Source organism: Monodelphis domestica, chromosome 2 (genome assembly GCF_027887165.1).
Source record: "Monodelphis domestica isolate mMonDom1 chromosome 2, mMonDom1.pri, whole genome shotgun sequence".
In the NCBI taxonomy this organism is placed as follows: domain Eukaryota; kingdom Metazoa; phylum Chordata; class Mammalia; order Didelphimorphia; family Didelphidae; genus Monodelphis; species Monodelphis domestica.
Window position 1 is genome coordinate 511,497,527 of NC_077228.1, and position 22,696 is coordinate 511,520,222.

The 22,696-nt window shown below is 42.1% G+C and overlaps 1 protein-coding gene across 4 annotated transcripts in view; it reads right to left on the reverse strand.

Moving 5' to 3' along the window:
- SMG6 (SMG6 nonsense mediated mRNA decay factor) overlaps nucleotides 1-22,696 on the reverse strand; it is a 183,596-nt gene that overhangs the window by 65,025 nt on the left and 95,875 nt on the right. For all 4 annotated transcript variants that reach the window (XM_056819616.1, XM_056819617.1, XM_007485774.3 and 1 more), the window contains exon 13: nucleotides 11,806-12,007. In XM_056819616.1, coding sequence (XP_056675594.1) covers nucleotides 11,806-12,007 — 202 coding nt within the window. The remainder of the gene's footprint in view (nucleotides 1-11,805; nucleotides 12,008-22,696) is intronic.

Sequence of the window (22,696 nt, forward strand, 5' to 3'; positions counted from 1 at the left end):
TCAGTCTCTAAAAGGTTCGCCATCACTGCCCTATTCTTTTAGCCATCAGATTTTCTGAGCTTTTTAGGCCAACAATAACTGATCCCCAATGAAAAAAAAAATTAAAACAAATTTTTTTAAACCTCCAACCCAAACACATTGAACTCCCCTCCCTCCATCAATAGATTTGCCAGTTAGGACCCAGGGGCTCAGGGAAGAAAAAGGAGCTCTAAAGAGACAGTCTAGAAGGAGAAAGGAAAGTCCCCGTGTTGGCTGCTCTGGAGCTCCCTCATTGTGCAAGCCCAGAATAACCTAAGGAGATCAACATGGCAGGCTCACACTGAGGGACTGAATTGCTCAACCTTCGATCCATTGCACAACTCCAGGCTATAGTGGAGTTTTAGGCTGCAACACATGCAAACCACGTTTTTCACTGTGTTACCACTCTGGAATTAAGAAGTTGTTTTGCATGTGTTGGGGTGGGGGGAGGGGGGTGGGGGGTGAGGGGAGACACCAAAACACTTATGAGGATATTCTGCTTGGTCAGCATTTGCTATTAGTGAAGTTTGCATGATGCTGTCTGGGCACCCCGAGTCAGTAGTGCCTCGGCAGCTAAAACTGACCTCCAGACAAAGCAGCATCCATGTTCTCATCAGGAATGAATTGGAATATCACAGACACACACTGCCCTGTGACAATTCACTTTTGGGCTACCAACAAAGATATTCATTTTATTCCAAATGTTGTATTTTGGGGCCAAATTTGGGCCCATCTTGGGGTTTGGGGAAAGGAGAGATCATGACCCAGAGCAAGTCAGGCTGTGGTCCCTTCCCACCTTTTTTTTTATAATCAGGTGAAATAGGGTTAAAATAAGCATTGCATGCACTCTGGAGCACATGGGAAAAAAGCAGGAAGTCTGCTGTTTGGTGGGTGGGATTAATAGCCAGATTACATATGACTCCACTGAGGTTCGCATTTTCACACAGCCACCTCCTTTTCCCCCAAGGAACTCCATCCCTGAGTTACTGCCAAGACATACCCTTCAAGACCAGAGCAAGGACTCTGATTCATTTTGCACAGGGTCATAAAGCTAGGAAGTATCTAAGGCCAAATTTGAATCTAGGACCTTTCATCTCTAGGCCTGATTCTCAACCCACTGAGTCACCCAGCTGCCCTCATTTTCTTATTTTTTCTTCCCTTCCCTGACCCCAATAAAGAAATATAATTCTTGTAAAAATTAAGATTAGTCAAACCAAACCAATGCAGATATGTGCCATATAAAAACATCTCTAATTCTCCTGACAGAGAAGGCAGAAAACAAACCTCCTTCATCAGTTCAATGGAGTTTAATTGTAACTAATTTTGTTGTGCTGATGGTTTTCTTTTCTTTTTACCCTGCCTTAGAATTGATACTAACTATTGGTTCCAAGGCAGAAGAGTGGGGCAAGAACTAAGCCATTGGAATTAAATGACTTGCCCAAGGTCACACAGCCAGGCAGTATCTGAGGCTGCATTTGAACCCAAGACTTCCTGTCTTCAGGCCTGGCTCTCAAGTCAATGGGCCACCCCATGTGCTAAAGTTTTCCAATTTTATGTAATCAAAACTGTTTATTTTATCTTTTATGATCCTATTTCTTTTTTGGGAGGGGTCATAAACTCTTCCACTATCCATACTTGTAGTAAGATTCTCCTCTTCATTCCTCTAAATTTGTCTATGTATCTAAGTCATTCATTCATTTGGAACTTATCTGGGCATACAGTGTGTTGTGTTGTGTCTAACCCTCATTTCTGCCAAACTGTTCCCCAGTTTTCCCAGCAATTTTTATCCAAAAGCAAGACCCTGCCCCAGTCACTGGAGTCTTTGAGTTTACCAAATACTGTACTCTAATGTGCATTTGCTTCTATTAGGAATCTAGTTTGTTTCAGAGATCAGCTTCTACTTTTAACCACTACCAAATAGTTTTGACGATTACTACTTTGTAGTTTAGTTTGAGACAGGGAATTACTAAGTCAACTTCCATGCCACTTCTTTCCCATAATTTTTTTTACCTTTGGTTCTTCCAGATTGTTATAATTTTTATTATTTACGAAGTAATCTTTTGGTAGTTTGATTAGTATGGCAATAAATAAGTGAGTCGCCTCAGGTAATATTGTCATTTTTAATATAATGGCATGATCCAACTTTGAGCAACTAATATCTCTAATTACTCAGGTTGTCATTTCTATATGGAGTTGCATAGGTATACTGATATAGTTCTTTATGTGTCTTAGTAGGTAGACTTTAAAATGATCATTTTCTCTTCATTCTAAGATAAAAAACTTTAAATAAAATACTAGCAAAGACATTATAGCAATGTATCACAAAGATAATACACTATTGTCAGGTGGGATTTATATCAGGAATGCAGAGTTAATTCAATATCAGGAAAATTACAAGCATAATTAACCATATCAATAACAAAAACACAAAAAATTATTATTAACTCAATAAACAGAAAAAAGTTTTTTACAAAATATAACACTTATTCCTATTAAAAAAAAACAACACTAGAAAACATAGGGGAAATGGACCTTTTCTTTAAAAAAAAAAAGATAAGTATTCTCAGAGATTTTCCTTTCAAAACAAGATCAAGGGTCCCATAAGCCCCTAGTCTGAATCCAAGATCTCCATGAAAATAAAGAAAATATTGAAGATAATAGAAGAGTTGGGAATCCCTGCTCAGAAGGTAGCACCATTAAATATGTGCTTTATAAAGTTCCTCATAAGTGGAAGGCAGAGACTTTGAACAAGTAGATTAATTGCTTTTAGAATCCCAGAGACAGTCAGGTACCTACAGGTACCCCCTGATTTCACACTTTTAGCTTGAATAAGTCTCAGTCCCTAAGCTACAATCAGTGACATCTATATTACATCTCTTGTAGTTTCCAGCATATAGGAGAAAGTATATGGGCTTTGGAGTCACAGGATGAGTCCAAATTCCATCTCTGTTGCTTACCATCTATGTTACCTTAAGCAGATTACTTAAATTCCTTGGGCCTCAGTTTAGTCATCTACAAAATGAAGGAAATTGTACTAGATGGTCCCTAAGATAATTTCTAGCTCTAAATCTATTATCCTATGATCAATTCAGTTTAAAAGACCTATTCTAAGCAAAGAGATAACAGAAAATTTTAAAAATCAGCTTATTGCTTAAGAAGACTAGAGGAAACAGAAGAGCTTTCATGATTTTTTAAAAAAGTATATACATTAGGGATAGCTAGGCAGCACATTATAGAAATAGAGAGCCACATCTGGAGTGAGGAGGACCTGTTCTCAAATTTGGCCAAGTTAGCACCGATTCTAAGACAGAAGGTAAGGTTTTTAAAAAATAAAGCATATACATTAAAAACATTTATTAAACAAGAGACTGTAATTTTGGCTTCTTTTAAATTTTTTTTTCTTTTATTTAATTAATTGATTTAGAATATTTTTCCATGGTTACATGATTCATGTTCTTTCCCTCCCCTCCTTCCACCCCTCTCCTGTAGCCAACGAGCAGTTCCACTAGGTTTTACATGTGTCGTGGATCAAGACCTATTTCCATATTATCGTTTAGAAGAGACTGTAATTTTGGAGGAGTGGAAGTGGTGGATAATATCAAGGTAAACAAGTGAAGTGTGTAGATTTAAAACACCACAGCCCAGGAAAAGGCTTTCCCAAGGTCGTGGGTTTTCTTTTTTAAATATCTTTTGCTTTCCTCACAAAAATCTTTAAGGTAGATAGCTGCCCAATGCCTATAAGTATTTAACTAGAACCCTGTCATGAGTTCGAAGATTCTCCAGGAGAAAATAAAAAGGGAAAAGGAGATAATCAAGTTCTGCTGTATTCCCATAAAATGAGAACAAATAATCTAGAAAAAGATTGACCAAAATCAATGGAAAACAGTCCTGAAAAGTCATGAGAAGTTCATTAATTGGGAATATGCTCACACTGGCTACTAAACAAAACAAATCTTATTTCTTCCTGCTTTCCAAAAAGTTTCCTATTCTTTCTAGTATCATCAGTTAGATGTGTCTACTATCATCAAGAAAAAACTGAAAAGCCAGTAACCTCAGAAATTTCTGACTTCCTCTCTTTCCCTAACCATAACAAATAATCATGTCCTCTTTCAATGCTTCCCAGTCTTGTCAATAGTAGAGAGAATGCATATTCCAAGGCCTCTAAGCAGAAGAGAGTGCAGGCACACATCTTATTCATGCTAGAGGCTGAAGCATGAATGGATCACACATTGACTATATTCATTATTTCTCCACAGTAATTAGGGGAGTTAAGTAATGTGCATGGGGCTGGCTCATTTTCCATCAGACCAGTCTCTAAACAGTAGTGAGCAAAGGCCTGGGGGCTACAGTATTCAGAACACTGTTCAGAACAGCAGAACAGCCATTAGGGCCCAAGGTTTTATCCCCTTTTCAAGTGTCCTAAGTGGGGATATTTACAGGAGTCTATGTTAGTGTGCAGTCAAACTCCATGCTACTCCAGATCTCAAACACACTGAACTCCAGAAACAGGAGAGAAAGTAATGATAAACCATCTGAGAACTATGTGAATTATATAGTTTCTAGAAAAAAAATAACCTGACAGAAACCATTATAACAAATAACGAGGCCTTTCCCTTCCCTTGCTTTAACACCTTCCTTTTGTCTTTATTTTAGGATAAGGGTAATAACCTCTTGTCTTTTACTCATTCTGCATTTCACTGTCAAATTTATTTGTCTATTCAAATATTGCCTTTTTTAAGAATTACAAATCACAGGATGCCTTTAGAGATCATCTCATTCAATCCTCTCCTCTTACAGACAAGAAATGAGGGTCCTTAAAAGGGAAATGAATGATTTAAGGTCATTCACTGAGTCAGGGAGTGACAGAGTTTTGGTTAAACCCAAATCTCTTGGTTAGTATTCTTTTCACTAAAGACACATCATCCTCTGTCCCTTTCCTGTTCAAAACTCTTAATGGCACTCTATTGCCCAAGAATAAAAGTTATTCAAGACTAGCCTTTAAGGCTCTTTCAAATATGGCCTAAAAATACCTTTCCCACATTATCCTTCATAGACCCTGGAACATTCATTCATTTCTCTCACCAGGCAGCTCTCCCAGCATGTTGTGGATTTTCCCATTTCAATGCCTTCTTGAATGATGCAGCCTGAACACAGGATACCCTTTCTCTTTTCCTGTCTAAAACATATCCATCCAATGAGACCCAACCTAAACCCACTTCTTCTATCACATTTATTTCCTCCAACTTACAGAGATCTCTGTGAACTCCGAACATTTTTCCATTTGTGGAGAGATCATTTGAGACATAATCATGTACTGTTTCATGCCATTTAGCTTTCTATGTATTTCCTGCTTGTTTCCTTAGCATGTTCTTTGTGGGCAGGAATCACATTTCCAAAGTCTTTGTTTCCTTCACAGTGCCCTGCATATTGCATGTTTCTTCTCTATGTTATTTACTCTGAATGAGTATGATGTGGCGAGAGGCAAAGCAAGTCAGCCAAATGCCTGATCATGGGCATCTATGGAGAAAGGTAGTATGGCAGTGACCAGGACATTTCCCATTTCTCATTTCTCATCACTGCCCAACTGACACTTAGGGCTAGGAAGATCTGGACCCTTCTTCTCTGTGTCTCTTCTCAAGTTCCAAATCCAAACAGTAAGAGCACTGGAAGACTAAAATGCACCTGTCACTTTTCTCAGAGAGACAATCACACCAATATTTACAAAGATTCAAAGTGACTGAGGAGCTGCTGCCTCACTACTCTTTTCTTAGGCCTATCAAGAGTACTTCTGGTTGGATCCTCTCCTCTGAGGAAGCTCCAGTTCCTTAAGCCTAGGAAGGCCAAGCAAACCAGTACCCAAAGGGTTCAGAGGTTGGGGGTCAATGCACCTTCTAGAATTATAACCACTAAGAAAAACATTCAGGTGATCAAAAAACATCATAGAAATCAATTCAGTGTTATCAAACTGAAAAGCTTTTGTATCAAGGATCTTTGAGAAGGGAATGGCAGCCAAGATATATAGGAAATTAACCCAAATGCCTAAGACCAAGATCTCTTCCCTAACAAATAATGGCCAAAAGATATGGACAAAGTGAGTTCTCAAAGATAGGAAACCACTGGCAACTTTGTGAATATGGTTTCAAATTTCTATAACAGGAGGAATGTATTCAAAACAGCTCTTGAGGTTTCACCTCACATAAAGCAAACTGGCAAAGATGACAAGGCAGGAACACAACGTTCCAGGTTTCAAAAGGACAGACACAATAATATGTCATGTGGGGGCACTGTGAAGTGGTCTAACCAATCGACCAAGTAATTTGCAATTATGCTTACAAAGTAATTAAAATGTTCATACTATTTGACTCAATGATCTTGCTCCCATGTCCATATCCCAAAGAGGTCAAAGACTGAAAGGGCTATATAAAACCCAATCTCCATAGCAGTATGTTTTGGTGGTTAAAAAAACAAAAACAAAAACACCTGGAGGAGATGGAGACAGAAGAGCAGGGTAGCAGAGCACAGTCCTCCTCCTCAAACACCCCCAAACAGATCTGGAAAATGCACTGGGCCAAAGCCCGATAGGGAAAAATCCAAGGCAAAATTCTAGTCCTCAGTTAGCACCAGTAGAAGTGTGTAGACTGTGAAGATAAAGTCTGGCCAGCATGTAGGTTGTAAAGGCTGTACACTGGGATAACAGGAGGAGGTCCCAGACCCACAAGGGGAATATTTGCTAATTAGAATCTGTGTTGCTCATGATTTGGTTCCAGTTCTCAGATTCACAATAAACTGAAGAAAAAACTTGGGGCAGGAATAGGGATAAGCTCCAGGCAATATACCAAGAGAGGAATAAGTTCAGGAAAAAGCAGCAAAGTGGGTGGTGGATAGAGTAGGGTCATAGCTCCAGTTTTAGCTCCATATGAAGCTTTTCTAGGAAGAACCAGGACAGGATTCCTAGACAAAACAGGAAGCTATGGTTCTGCCATTCTGATCAGCACAACTTTCTAATTGACAGAGAGAGTGACTTAAGTCCAGCAGAATCTACTACTGATGTGCTTCAACTTGCAGAACTCAGACAAGGGAGCAGCGAATAGACTCTGCCCTGGATCAGACCATTTTGAGAGCAGTGAAAGCTTGGATGTTCCCAGCTAGAGCTGTTCCTCAGGGCCTAGAATAACATAGCACTCAATAGTCCAAGAAAGTAGCAACAAGATCAGCCCAGACCTTTCCTCCAGAAGTGCACAGAGCCTAGTTCTAACATAAAGTCCAGAGTCAGAAAGAAGGCCAGAAGAATGAGTAAGTAGAAATAGAATCCCACCATGAAAAAGTTATTGTGACAAGGATGTGCTCAAGACACAAACCGAGTAGAAGGCAACGTCCCCCAAACACCTTCAGGCAAAGCTCCAGTGCAAAATATAGCTTGAGCACAAACTCAACTAGAATTCCTGAAAGAGATAAAACAAGAGGTTAAAAAGGAAGCTAGAAATTATTTTACAAATTAAATGAGAGAGCTAGAGGGAAACAATTGGAAAAGAAATAAGAGCTATGGAAAAAAGAATTAGAAATGAAATTAACAGGTTGGTATAAAAAAAATACAAAACCTTCACAAGCAACAAACTCCCTGAAAATGAGAACAGATCAAAAAAGAAGTCACTGACTTTATGAGACAATAAGAAATATTAAAACAAAGTAAAAAAACTGGGGGAAAAAATAGAAGGAAATGACTGTTATCTTATAGCAAAAATAAATGACCTGGGGACAGATAGGTGGCTCATTGGATAGAAAGTCAGGCCAAGAAAGAAGAGGTCCTGGGTTCAAATATGAACTCTGATACTTTCTGGCTATGTGGCCTTGGGCAAGTCACTTACCCCCAACTGCCTAGCCCTTACTACTTTTATGTTGTGGAACCAATACTTAGTACAGATTCTACAATAGAAGGCAAGGGTTTAAAAATAACAAACTGGAAAACAAATAAAAGAGAAAATCAGACTACCTGAATGTTATGACCAAAAAAAGGGAGCTTCTTACCATATTTCAAGAAATATGCCCAGATGTTTTAGACTAGAGGGCAAAATAGAATCTCCCAGTCACCTCTTGAAAGAAACACCAAAATTAAAATTCCTAGGAAAATTATAGCTCTGAACAAGTGTGTCTAGGCAAAAACAAAAAAACTGTAAGGAACCAGAAAGAAAGAATTCAAGTACCTAGGCACCATGGTCAAGATCATACACGGTTTGGTAGTTACCACCATAAAAAAGTGCAGAACTTGGAATGTGATCTTCCAGAAGGTAAAGGATATAGAATAATTTACCTAGTAGAAGTGAGTATAATCCTACAGGATTTGAAAAACTGGATTTTGAATGAAAGAGAAACTTCCAAGCATTCCTGATGAAAAGACCAGAGCTACATAGAATCTTTCAAATTGAAACACAAGCAAGAAGAGACATAAAGTCAAGAGTCATAAAAAGGTTAACAGGCTTGAACAATCATAAGGATGATGAGGATAAACTATTTACATTTTTCTATAGGGAGATGATACATGTATCCCCTCAGAATTCTATCATCTTCAGGGGTCACAGAGGTAGTGGTTCTGTTATGTTGTGATGATCTTAAGAATAGAAAGAGAAGTGAAAAGGAATATATTAGAAAGGCAGGGAAAGGAAACTTAGGGAAAATTGTTGTACACAAGCAGGCTAAGTTGCCATTTATTCAACAAGGAGAAAGGGAAAACAGCCGACACTAGAGTCTCCTCATCTGATATAATCAGAGGATGGAATTCATTCTTCTCTCTCTTACATAAAAAAATATATGTACGTATCTTTTTGAGGTGAGAAAGAAGGGGAGTCTGAGGGGATGCCCACTAATTGGAGAATGGCTGGCCAAGTGGTGGTATATGAATGTAATGGAATACTATTGTGCTGTAAGAAATGATGAAGGGGATGGTTTCAGAAAAACCTGAAATGAACTGACGCAAAGTGAAATAAGCAGAACTGGAAGAAAAATGTAGATAATGAGATAACATTATGACAAAGAAAAACAATTGTATAATAAACAATCCTGATTTCAGAATACTCATGATGAAGCATCCCACCTACCTCTTGGATAATATGGAAATTTGTTTTAACTTATTATACATGTTTATAACAGTTTTGCTTTTCTTTAAGTCTCTATTATGGCAGGAGGGTGAGAAGATAGATTTCTGAAGATTGAAAATATATATATATATATATATATAATTTTTTAAAAGTAAAGGAAACTCAATTAAAAGATAACCTCCAACAAAGAACTAGAAACAGTTTTTGCTTACTGTTTGGGGAATGATTAAATAAATTGTGGTATATGAATGGAATAGTACCATGCCACTGTAAAATGATGAATCTGAATAAGTCAGAAAAGTAATAGAAGGTTTATATGAATTGATACAAAAAAAAAAGAGCAGAACCAGGAAAATAATACCTATGATAATATGTATATGGAAAAAAAAACAAAAACCAGAACACTGTAACTTTAATAGCCAAGTCTGGTCTAGAGAAGAATAGACATTTTCCTACCTTCTTTTCAGAGGTTGGTGATTATGGCAAGTTTGAACATACTCTCAGACATGATAATAGGAACTGGGTTCAAATCTGGCCTCTGATGCTTCCCTACCTGTGTGACCTTGGGCAAGTAATTTAACTTCTCTGGGTCTCAGTTTCCTCAGCTGTAAAATGAGGGTCTTTTTCTTGTAGTTCTAATGCTATGATCCACTTTTCAGATTCACATCAGGGTTACATAGGAACACAAAGGTGTTCCTTCTCATCCCCATTTGTGTCTCAGGTCCTAGTAGTACATAGTGCAAGATAGGTACTTTTCTGTTCTGCTATTTGGGCCTTCAAAGAGACTTTCTTGGTCTTCTGCTATATCTCTCTTCTGTCTAGAATTTGAATCCCACAGGTATTACTAACCAAAGACAATGGTATGGACACCAGCTATGAGCCTCAAAGGGCATTGAAGCTGGAAGGGTTGTTGAAGACATAGATGTTCAGTTTGTTTGAAGAGGAAGGTTGTGGTTAATCAAGGTTTCTCCAATTGCCAGCTCAGAAACATAACTGCCATAATGACCAAGGCCTCAAAAGCATCTTCCACAGTTAAAATTATTTCTGATCAGGAAAGGAAAATGCAGTTTTTTCACTGCTTCAAATGGTGATTATGCCATTTAAAAAAATCTTCATCTTCTGTTTTAGAATCCATACTGAGTGTTGGTTCCAAGGCAGAAGAGTGGTAAGGACTAGGCAATGGGGGTTTAGATACTTGTCCAGGGTCACATAGCTGGGAAGTGTCTCAGGACCTCCCGTTGTTAGATCTGGCTCTCTATCCACTGAGCCACCTTACTGCCCCCTGAATATGCTATTTTTGTCCTAATTCAGTCTCTTCTCTAAACTTGGTACATGAATGGTTAGTCAAATACCTTCACTCTCTCACACCAGTCCTTCACATTTTCCCTGATATGGCAGCAAGAGAAGCTGTTTTAGGAAAACAGAAGGAAAATTATATTGCCTTTAAAAAAGACCCCAAGCTAGGTTTTTTCTCTTATAAGACACAACGTAAATTTCCCCAATCCAAATCTCAGTAGACTGCATTTTGCTTTTCTTATCTTTATTTGGATAGAGGCCAGTACATTTGCATCTGGGGCCTTTAAACTTGATGACACTCAAGATGATTTTAGATGGCCAAATGGCCTCCCCATTTTCCATTACACCAATATCCTTCAACTTGAAGTTTCTTTAATTTGGGGTTCTTGTCACTGAAAACTAAATTAAGGCTCTCCTATATACAGTTTTACAGAGTTAATAATTTTGTTTTTTGCCTCCTCATTTTTTTTATTCCCTTACCCTCACTCTATATTTTCCCAGTGTGCCCTGCCTGGAGCCACGACACACAGAGTTCCGCCTCACCACATCAGGAATTTCTAAAATACTGCTAAAAGGTCTCTCCCCCAGGGGACACACTGCTGACAAATGTGCAAAGCTTACAACTGACACAGGAGACCCAGCCCCCACAGAGGAGAACTTTCTATACCCAGGGGGCAAGGAATCAGGATGCTTCTTGTCCAGACTATTAACTGCTGTGGGGAACATGAAGCTAGAAGCACCACCCCATCATCCACCTGGCCCAGGACTCCCCTGATGAACCGAGGCCATGAGTCCCACAGCCCCCACCGTGTCAACAGGGAACAGGGTTTGTTTTTCTATAAACAGACAGACAAGGAAAAATTTCAGGTTAAAATGTAATTCTTAAAGGAAGGAAAATAGAAACCAGGCAGTGGGGAATGCTTCATATTCCTAAAAGCCTTTTGTAAGTTAACACATGGTGTCTGCTTCTCTCCAGTCACCTATTTATCACTCTCCTCTTTAGAGAAGGGAAAAAAGCTCTGGCTCCTTTCCTAGGGCTGAGTTTTGTGGTGAGGAGGGAGGGAGGAGGTGGAGGGAGGAGGGTGCTTTAAGCATGATGCAAACCATTTGGAGCTGAGTGAGAGCATTGCCAACACAAGCTGCACTATTTAAACAAGTGAGGAAATGATCGTATATACAACATGCCAGCGAGCACACACACACACCAAAGGAAGTCGAGAGGGTTTTTTTTCATGACACAGAGCTGGATGTCAGCGGCTAAAAGGTCGATATTTTCCCTTAACACCCTTCTCAATGACTTAATCATGTTCCGTTTGCACAGAAAACTTCCCAAGAATAAAAAAAGTCTGGAGAATTAAGGGGAGGGGTGGGAGGGGGGGATGTTTGGCCTAGTGCTGACCTTGTCCGAGGTTTTCTCCACGTAGCAGGGGTCTTGGGGGGCAGCCAGCAGGGGGACGAAGCCCGAGAGGAGCCGATCCTCTTCCAGGATAAGAAGGGTGAGGTCATCGTCCGGGTCCTTGTACAATGGTACCTCCGACTGATTCACCGCTGTCAGTATGTTACAGAAATCGGCTAGTGTCGCCCACACGTCCATGGCGACCCTGTGAAAAGGAGGGGAAGTGGAATGAGTGGCTCTGGAGCATTCTTAGCACCCACAAATAGGGAGGGGACTTCGGCAAAGCTCTGTTAGTACGGGCATCTGCCAGGAAACCTTGAAAGGCGAGCCAGGATCCCAAACTGAGTCCATGGTTGCAATCTGGGTGTGTTTCCATGTACTCGAAGCTCAAATTGATTAGGGGCTTTTTTAATCCCCACCAGAGAGGAAAAGGAATTCAGAGGATCAGCTGTCTCCTGTAGGCCCTGTCGCCTCTCCAGACAGTGCGCCAGGGACACTCTCAGACACTCAAGCTACACAGTGCCTGAGGCAGCTCCCACAATTCCCCAGCTCTGGCCCAGCAAGTACATGCCACATGGACACGTCACCACAGTGCCTGCATCCTGGGCCTCCCCCTTGGAGGACTCAGGCATAGAATGTAAAGAGCTGCCCAAGGCTTTTATGTTTGTATTTCTGCAATCTCTTCCCAAGGTATAGAAATGTGTTATTCCCAGCCCAACAAGACCTCCCCCTCCCCCCCCCCGAAAAAATGTCTAGACCTCATCCTCATTTTCCAAGCACAAACTTTTACATTTTTCTGTAAACAAACTTATATCAGTGTCAGTCAGACTGTCTATCCTACCTTCCTTGAGACAAAGAGGGGCACCACACTACACTGAGCCTAGTCAGGAAGACCTGAAGTCAAATGTGACCTTAGACACTTCCTAGATATGTAACCCTGGCCAAATCACTGAAACTGTTTGCCTCAGTTTCCTCAATTGTAAAATGGGAACAATAGCAGCACCTAGCTCCCAAGGTTTCTGTGAGGATCAGATGAGATGATATTTGTAAAAAATACTTGGGACAATGCGCCTGGCACATAGTAGGCACTTCATAAACGCTTCTTTCCTTTCTTCCCTTCCTTACTAATCTCTGCCACTATCACTCTGGCAAATCCCCAAACCTCTCTGATTTCTTGGGGGCTGGTTCTAACAGCTGTCTGCCTACCAACATACTTAAATATTATCTTTAGGATTTAATGAGACAATTTACCCAGCAATTTGAAAGCTATGAAACATTATAGAAAACATTAAATCTCATCATCACCAATATTGTTCTTATGATTAAACACTGACTAGGCTTGAAGAAGAATCTTCCCACTTCTAGCTCCAGAACAACAGTGAGGAGGGGAGAGGTACCCATTAAATCCCTCTGTGATTCAGACCATTACTATGGCAGATGCTAGACTTCTGTAAAAACATCCTCCCTGCCTTTGTAGCAACCTAATGCTAAAAACCAAACCAAGACCAGCAGTAGCTTCAGGAAATTTAGAGATTCTGATCTCCACAGTACACTGCATAACCAGGATTGCTGAGAAAGGGGTCCCTGGAATTCCACCCCACTAAAGGAGAATGCCATTGTCACAGATTTTGCCACTCAGCCCAAGCAGTGAAATGGTAGAGAGCTACTAACTACTAACATGACCCAAGCTACAACCTGGAGTTTCCCCAAGGGAGTAGTTGTGCCCCTGATGGTTGGGGGGCTCAGTCCTGAGCAACATCCCAATTCAGAAGAGGACAAGATAAAGGGCATGCAAAAGATGGGCTGCAAGCGCCCACAATGTTGGACAGGATTTGAGAAGCAGAGATAGAGGAGGGTGGGCGTGGAGCATCCCGAGTGCCTCCAGGTGGACAGGACCAATGCTAGTTTATTTACTGGAATCACTAGGAAAATGCAATGAAATGAAACATCTTGTTTTCAAGAGCATCCTGGGAGCCAGGCCGGACACAGCTCCATTAATCACCCAGCAGCCCCCAACACACACACACACACACACACACACACACACACACACACACACACACACACACACACACACGGCCTCAATATTTTGCATGGGCAAACACACACACACACTGGAGAAGAAATACAGGGAGAGGCAAACAGCTCACTAAAGTTTCTCTCTGCAGACACCAACAACTCGACTCATTCACAAAGCTCCATCTTTTGGCTCAGCTGGGCTAGGCTGTCAGAAATGTTTAAATATGGAGAAAAATAAACAGTTGCAACGCGTTTTTGTGCAGAGATCTGTCCGAGCTCCTCTGTGATGTAATGGGAAACACGGCGTTCGGGCTACCAGCTGTAGAATAAACAGAGCTTTGAGGGTTAAAAGGAACTGAACTTTCCACGACCCCTATCTGCAGAGAAGAAAAGAATAAGAGGAATGATGCACTGCCCCACAGCTCTGATAGTTTATCCTCTGGTCCTGGCTGCAGAGACAAGCACCGGATGTGATAGGGCCGCCTCCGAGGTTAGCACTGCCCATGGGAGCTACACAGGGCTGGAGAAGGTTCTTCCACCCTCTCCTTCTCTCTCCACCAGTGCCCTGCTAACCAGTGAAGCCCACTGCCTGAGACCAGGAACACAATGCTGGGAAGCCTGGTCAAAGCCTCTGTCCAAGCAACAACTTGGAAAAAAACACAAACAGGAAAGACAAGAGAAGAAAGAAGGTGAAAAGTCTTCTGGTTGAACTCCAGGCCTTGGGGTTGCAGCTGGGCGTGGACAGGAATAAGGCTGTGGTAGTCAGGCACCCTGGGAGATGGACACAGGGCATGAAGCATCCCCACCAGAAGGAGGCAATCGAGAATCACCAGCAGGAGCTGGCCTGGTGGGAGGCCCACATTCCCCTCTCATGCTCTAACCCCCACCATCTTAGACCCAAGATGCAGAAATCTGTGGTACCATCTGGTTCTCATTACTATGTTCTCCTGCCCGGGGCTCAGATAAACCAAAACGGACTCCTCCCAGGGATTACTGGCCCCTGCCTGGGACCCATGCCCATGCCTGACTTTCACCCATTACCACCCACCCAGGGCCAAAACCTTAGGTTCACTCCTAGGATGGGCTGGATAAAAACATCCACATCAATGTCACTGTGAGATCACAACTCAGCATCCAGTATCAGGAGAACATGGCAAGCCCAGGGTTCTCATTCAGAAGCAAAAGAGCTGACAGAATCCAACAGGGGAGACAGGTGATGGGTCACTTTTGCCTTCCTTGAGTTAAAGCACATTTAAGACTTTGGTTCTCATGATCTGCTTTTCTTTGACCTCTCTTGTTTCCATCCCTTTGCCTCAGACCCAACTATGACTCCAGTGTAAGCCTTCACCACCTCTCACCAGTACCAGTCAATAGCCTGCTTGGTCTCCCTGTGGTCTCTCCCTCTGATCCACCATCCACAGAACTCCCAATGTGATATGCCATTTGTCCCAGGGCTCATTATGTCCCACCCTAATTCACAGATTCTCTCTCACCACTAGGACAAGATACGAACTACTATTATTTCATTATATTCTTCATACTCCTAGTCCAATCAAAATGGTGGACTTGCTGTTCCTCAAACACTACTTTCCATTTCCTGTCTTCAAGTCTCTGTTCTTTATGCCCCACATCTAATCGTCATTTCCTTCTTCCTACTTCCTTTTAGAATCTTTACCTTCCCTCAAAACTCAGCTTCCATCCTGCCTCCTATATGAGGTCTTCTCCTAGTCTACCTGACATGCTACTACCCTCACCCCCTGCCCCCCAATGACTCTATATCTATTATTTTACAGCCATCATTTTCTCTCTACATGTTGGTTTTCTCACCCTCCAAGGATATAAGTCCCTTGGGGGTAGGAAGTGCTGCATTATTTCCTGTATCCCCAGAGCAACATCCCAGTTCCTGGTATGGGCTATCTAAATACTTTCAGATTCACTGAATGAATGAATCCCCATTTCAGATCCTAACTAAGCACACCAGCTATCATTTCTACAGAGTAAGAGAGCTCTCAGGCTGTATGCACTAAAGAACTGAACAATACTTGCTTGGTTTCCAGGAAATTGATCTGAAAATGCAGGAAGAAACACTTTGGAGAAAAACATAAGATCTTGAGGCTAGAAGCTGAGGGACATTCAAAAATATTCAAGGATCAAATGAAACCTGAGGCCTGGAAACTACCACCCCACCTCTCACTGGCCACATTTCAGATATGGGATGGTAGCCTCATTGTAAGCAGTTTCTTTTCTGTAAAAGACAAAAGGTCCTAGCTTATGCCTACTAGCATGACATTTCCAAAGTCTCTAGGACTCAAAAATAGTACCCCAAAGGTTCTAGATGTCAACTTCTGGACCCTGGAAATCATTCATTCTCTCAAAGGTTCACTTGATTTTCTTGACTGATTCCAATCCCAATGGACCACCTTTAGGGTAGCTGTGGGCTACAGGAAGTCAAGTTCATTTATCTTTGCTCAGGTCCAAATGAAATCCCTAAGAAGATCTTAGGAGATTCCCAATCACCTTGATGTCTACAGTTGTAAGCTGGTACCTAATGCACAAAAAGTAGCTACTAGGTACCAAATGATTCAAGTAGCCAGGGTAATCCATGGACAGCTATATTGTAAGGCACAGAATTTCCACCAAATTACTCATTTCTATATTGTTTCTCTGGGCTTTTGACCAATAGTCTTGAGATTGAAAATCTATATAGATGGATGAGAGGGGTCTAAATCCTAAGAGAGATGAAGTTACAGATAATTAGAGAGGTGCTTCAGGAGTAGGGATGAGAATTTTGACCATTCCTCCAAAGAGGAATAAGATAAAACTGCCCTACTATAGATTGGTATGCTTAACTTCAATTCTTGGCTAAATTCTAGGGCATCATTACAATGCCTTTCACAGAGTAGGCACTCCATTAACAACTGATGAACTGAGCTGAGCAATTAGGAAGGGAAATGGAGCTATCTAAGACCATAGGGGTTCATCAAATTTGGTTCTTATTTTTGAAAGTGTTACTGCATTAGGTAGAATAATCTGAAAGGTCTCTAGTGCAGTACTCAGGGTTCTAGGCCTTGCTGTTGGACTATTTTTTTTAGTTAGATGAAGAGGTAGATGGTATGCTTATCAAATTTGCAGGTGATATGGAACTGTTCAACACAGATAACAGAACTGAGATCCAAAAAGAACCTAACAGACTAAAAAGATGGACTGAAACTGTTATGATGGAATGTTACAGGAACTAATATAAAAAACCTATGCCAGAACTCAAAATATAAAGTTCAGACCTTTAACGGGCTGAAACAAAGGCATAGCTATATAACACTTTTGTATCAAAAAGCCCTGAAATTTTAGGGGCTCCCAGGCCCCTAAACATGAATCACATGACAGCTAAAAGCTAACCCAAAAGCAAGCTCCATCACCATGAAAAGAAGTTTCGTGTCTAGAACAAGGGAAAACAGAGCACCAGAACACACTGAAATAGAAAACTCGCTTCTGGGAGCTGGATTGTAGAAAGGATGCCCAACTTGAGGGCACATTCAGAGGAAGTAGACTAAGAGAGTGGGACAGTCAAAACCATGCTATCCAAAGAAAACAGTGATGTTTGGTACAGAGAAAAAAACGGTTTTAGGGTGCAATACTGTCTTCAAATATGAGAAAACTATCAGGTAGAGGCAGGATTAGATATGCTATCTGACACCAAGAAGGAGAACTGGGGGATAGTGTGTGTACATTGAAGGGGCAGATTTTAGCTCAACAGAAGGAAAATTTCTTAACAATCAGGGCTGTCGAAAAGAATAATGGACTCTTCTAGCACCTTCTTGAGCCTTGGAGGGCTTTAAGTGGGAGAAGAACTCCCAGGATGCTTTGTAGATCATGGGCTCCAGAGCAGATTCTCCCCAGTCCCTTGTTAGGAAGGTTGTGCAAAGGGGTTCCTGTTCAGATAGAAGATGTTTTGGATGACCCTTGACAGCTATCTCTGTGAATTCTGAGTCTATTACAGTGGTCCACCCATTGGGTACACACTACATAGCATGACAGTGAGCTCCTCATTGGAGCCAGAACACCAGGTTACAGCTCAGAAGGGAGAGGCCAAGGGCTAGGAACTGCAAGCAAAGATGCAGAACCAGGACTTGATCACCTCCCCACAGACACACATTCACTTACTCCACCAGGACAGGAAAAAAATAAGAGTTAATTTACTTTTTATTGCCTCAGAATTCCAGGGTTTAATGTAGCTGTCAGTTTGAGTGCAGAGCAGCTGCCGGCCGATACAATGCAGCCCAGCCCAGCCCAGGTGATTGGGGAAACACATTTCACACAAATGGACCAACATACACTCCTGGCTTGTTGTTTGGGGGATATTGACTCAGGGATCAGATTAACCCTTCAGGCTGAAGTTAGTTCTGCAAACAGTAATCAGAAAAGCAGCTTCAGTCAAAGGCATTGAGAGGTCTTGGACTCTGGGGGGGGGCTTTTATATTTCAGAAGGTGGGGTGTTCTAACCCAAGTTATCCTGTACAAAATGCTTTCTAAGATTAAGGATGGAGGCATTGGATAACAACAATCACCTTCTTGGCTGGAACAGAGAAAGAAAGTTCTGCCAGTTCTATAGGTGAGAGGTCAGGTAGGATTTGACTTGAAGCCTCACCTTGGACAGGGCATTCCATGGGGGAAGGGAATGCTTAAAGGAATCTCTGCTCTAACAGGGCTCTGTCCATCTTTCTCGTAAGCCTAAGGTAGCGCTGAGCAATCACACACACACCACCATTTTGACTGGTGATTAATATCAAGCACAATGACCCCATGTTACAAGCCTGCAGGGGCCTGTGGAGGTGGCCATTTCCTGTGTAATACCAGCTTGTTTAAACACTAACATTCAAACTCCACAGCTGCAGAACAAACCCGGAAAGAGCTGAGTGAGAAGAAGCCCTGCATTGTGTTTCAGAGCCATAGAAGATCAGAGAAGTAATACAGATGGGAAACAAGTTGGGTCTTTTGGTTCCTGGGGTGAGGAGAGCTGGAAATACGGCTGAGCCAGCACAGGACCCAGGCAGAGAGAAGCATAGAGAGTAAAAAAAAACCTCTTAGCTAAAGGCATAGAGGGGAGAGCCACAAGGTCCCAGGTATGGGAAAGTCTCCAAAAAGGCTACCTAAGAACCAGGCTGAAGAAGGAACACCAGGAGGCAGGTATAGCAAGGACAGAATGAAGGGAAGAATCTAGAAGGAATTAGAATGGAAGCAACTCACCAATTCCCAGGCCTCTCCCCCTGGAGCCTTTGGTCAGGAAGGGTCTCTGCCTTTAGTTGTTTGAGGGCTGGGAATTACAAGGAAGGGGTTGACACCTCTCTTTCGGGGCTTGAGGAATAGAGAAAGCAAGTCACCCAGACGCCACAATGAGATGAAAAGGAAATACTATTCCCTAAGTTACGTTAAAGAGAGGGCAGATAGGCTAACAACATTATTCTGGGACAAGGGTTTTTTTTTCTTTGTGTGTTTTTTTAATGGTAAGAAATTTGTGGTCTACTCTTTCAACTTATAAGAACATATCAATTTTAGATTTGATAAGGACACCATCAAATTGCCAGCATAAAACCAACACTATCCAATAGGACAAACCCCTGAAACATTTAATAACCAACCATCATTTTTCTAAAAATATAGCCTTTTCCAGTCATATACAGCATAGCTGTCGAAGGATCTTCCATAGCCCTTATCCCAATCAAAGATGTCAACCAGTCATGAAATCATGGATTTTAGGATTTCACAGGCATCAGAGACCCTCTTTTTTTGAGACTGCTAAATCTACAGGTGATTTAGTTGGCTCCAGTTTCCTTGAATCACTAGTCTCTTTATCTCTTATCATAGCCTTCTAGTATGTTAAACCCATCAGTGCTGAATGTTTGGGAAAAAAGTAGTCTCCCTGAGAACCCAAAGCCTCTAATGCAAGAGAGGAGCCTTTGGCCACCCCTCCAACAGGTAGTCTCATGGTTCCTGCCTCTCCCAGCTTTCAGCTATTATAATAATTCTGAAACATCTTCATGGTTAAGCATATATTGGACCCAAATAACCTGAACCTGGGGCTGGGAAGCACTTCCTCTGGGGTCAGCTACTATATTCTTTTGGGGTCAGACTGAAGACAGAGGCCAATGCCCTGTACCCGTCACAAGAAGTTCTTGGGGAGAATTGGGGGAACAGAAAGGGGAGGAGTTTCCTCCCATGATAAAGATCCCATGTGTCCTTACTTAGTATTCTGAGGAAGAGGAACCCCTTGGTGCCAGGCTCCTCTACTGACGCCCCATCATGGAGCCAAGGAGACTGGGTGGGGAGGCAGGGCAGCAAAGGGGCTTCCCACAGTCACCAAGACTTCCTTCAGGGAAGTGCTGACGGGTGGTTCCTTGAAGACCTCCCCAAATGCCTTTTCAGGCTCTTGCATCCTTGATGGGGTGCTGTCTGTGCCGGGGTGTGTGTGTGTGTGTGTGTGTGTGTGTGTGTGTGTGTGTGTGTGTGTGTGTGTGTGTGTGTGTGTGTGTGTGTGTGTGTGTGTGTGTGTGTGTGTGTGTGTGTGTGTGTGTGTGTGTGTGTGTGTGTGTGTGTGTGTGTGTGAAAGAGAGAAAGAGAGAGACACAGAGAGAGACAGAGACAGAGACAGAGAGAAAGGGAGGGAGAGAAAGAGAGAGAGAGAATGCATACACACAAGCCCTCTTATGCAGGTGTGTGCAATCTTTACCTCACCTAGCTGGTCTCATTTTTAGTTGGTTGTCTTGGAAACCAGGCACAATCTATGACTTGTCATCCTAATCATCCTCTAGGTCCCAAAAAGTAAATACCCTGAGGCAATTAGCTTGGTCTCATCTCCTAAAAGCAGGGGTTCCCTGCCTAAATCCTCCTCCTCACCACTCTCTCTACCCCAGCATGACAGTCTCCCAGCTACTGGCCTCCACATACACCTTCTCCCAGAATGCTTTGCAACTTTATCTGCAAGCCATGAAAAAGCAGTAAGGCCAGGAATTTTGATTTTTTTTTTTAAATTTAAGGGGACTTGAATCCAACAGTGTGATAAATGCATCTGAGCTACAATTAGGAAGATATATAGCATCAGAATGCGAAGGTCTGGGCAGCCTGGTGAAACACGGGCTCTCCAGAGCCCCAGCTATGTTTCCCATTATGTAACCCTGGTCATGGGCAGACAGCCAGACTCCAAATGAAAAAGAGACTCTGGCTTGGCACTGGTTCTATTTTCCTATCCTCATTCGGGGTCAGCGCAGTGTCATACAGCTGCAGAGAAAGCTCTGGGGATTAAACCTGGGAAAGACTCCAAGACCAGGACCTGGGTTCAAGTACCAGCTGAAAGCAATAAACCAACTGCCACAGCTGGGCTGAGTTTGGACGTTCTCAAAGTCCCCTGACTCTTTCACTTACTGAGAACTAGAGATCAAGATGAAGGAGGATTTGGACTCACCAGAGGCCACAGAGGGAGGTGAGCTGTCCCACTGGTCTAACCCTTTTCTTCTGAGGTTCTGGGATGGAATGGGTTCCCCTGCCTAAGATCTTGGAAACCTTCCCCTCTGCTCTGCCATTACTCAAGGTTGCCTTTCACAACTTTCCATTTGCTCACTTGGCAAAGTGGGAGTGCCAGCCTTTTCTTTCTACCAGAAGACTTGGTAGGGAGGGTCAGAGGAAGAAGCTTTGACTGCAGAAAGTCTATTGCCCCTCCAGTCTGTGGTAGTGCTGCTCTAAAATGTTTGAGGTTTCCACACTGAAGAAAAAGTTTTTCATATGCTACAATAATTCTCTACAAAGATTTTTCAATAGACCCAAGTCTCCAAGCCTTCACAATGCTAACAATCCCTAAAAGGTCTCCGCAACATGGGAGTTTATACCTCTCTGAGGGAAAGTAAGAAGAGTAGTATCTTCTGAATAGTCGATGTTCTGCCTACTGATCCCCAAGTGGCCACATTTCCCATATGTCTTGGTAGGTCAAAAGGAATGACTAACCAGGGGTTATTAGGGTTGATGAATTCCTACCCAGGATGATCAAGCATGGCCTGATGGAAGATGAAGTGGCCAAAGAGAAATCCAGAGGAGCTGAATGGGATCAAATATACAATTCCTCTGGGAAGTAAAAACAAAACAAAAATCCAGTTGGTGTTTTAGTCATTTGACTCCTGGTGAAGAAGAGATAGGGAGGCCCAAAATACAAAAAGAAAATGAAGAAGATGGGATCCAATGAAGGACAGGACAGTCATTGAGAGATACTTTAGGAAACACACTGTTGGGAAGCATAAGAAGCTGCAATTCAGGACCCTTGAGGAGAAACAAGAGGGAGAGAGGGATGTCCTAAGAGGATAAGTCAACAAGAATGCAAAGGAAATAATGAAAGTCTATAAAAGAAAGGTGATGAGAGACGGTCATTTCCTGCTCTTATAGGAAGCCAATACATCCGAAAACTAGGAATTCAAGACTTCAGTTTGTGACCTAAAGAGATGTTTGGGTGATGTAATTCCTTGCAGAAAAGGCAATGCTGCAGCTAAGTCTATTGGTTATACAGGATAACCGTGAAGCCTTTAGCCTCCTTTTTTTCTTTCAAATAAAATATTTATTGTGTGCAGTTGGCAGTTACCTGGATGTCCTGAAAATAGGGAAATAGAACTATTTTGGAGTAAGGATGGGCCTGATGTTAAGGACCAACCAATATGGTTCCATTCTGATGGATGTTAATGCCTGGCTCAGACTAAACTCCAAGCATACGCTAGGCCCATGGCAAATGGGGCAAAGAGAAGAGCCAGCCCTTCACCCTGATCTGGCACCCTTGACTCTCTGCCAGCTGGATTTACTAACAAGGAAGAGGCAGAAAGATGTCTTAAGTGCAAAGAAGAAC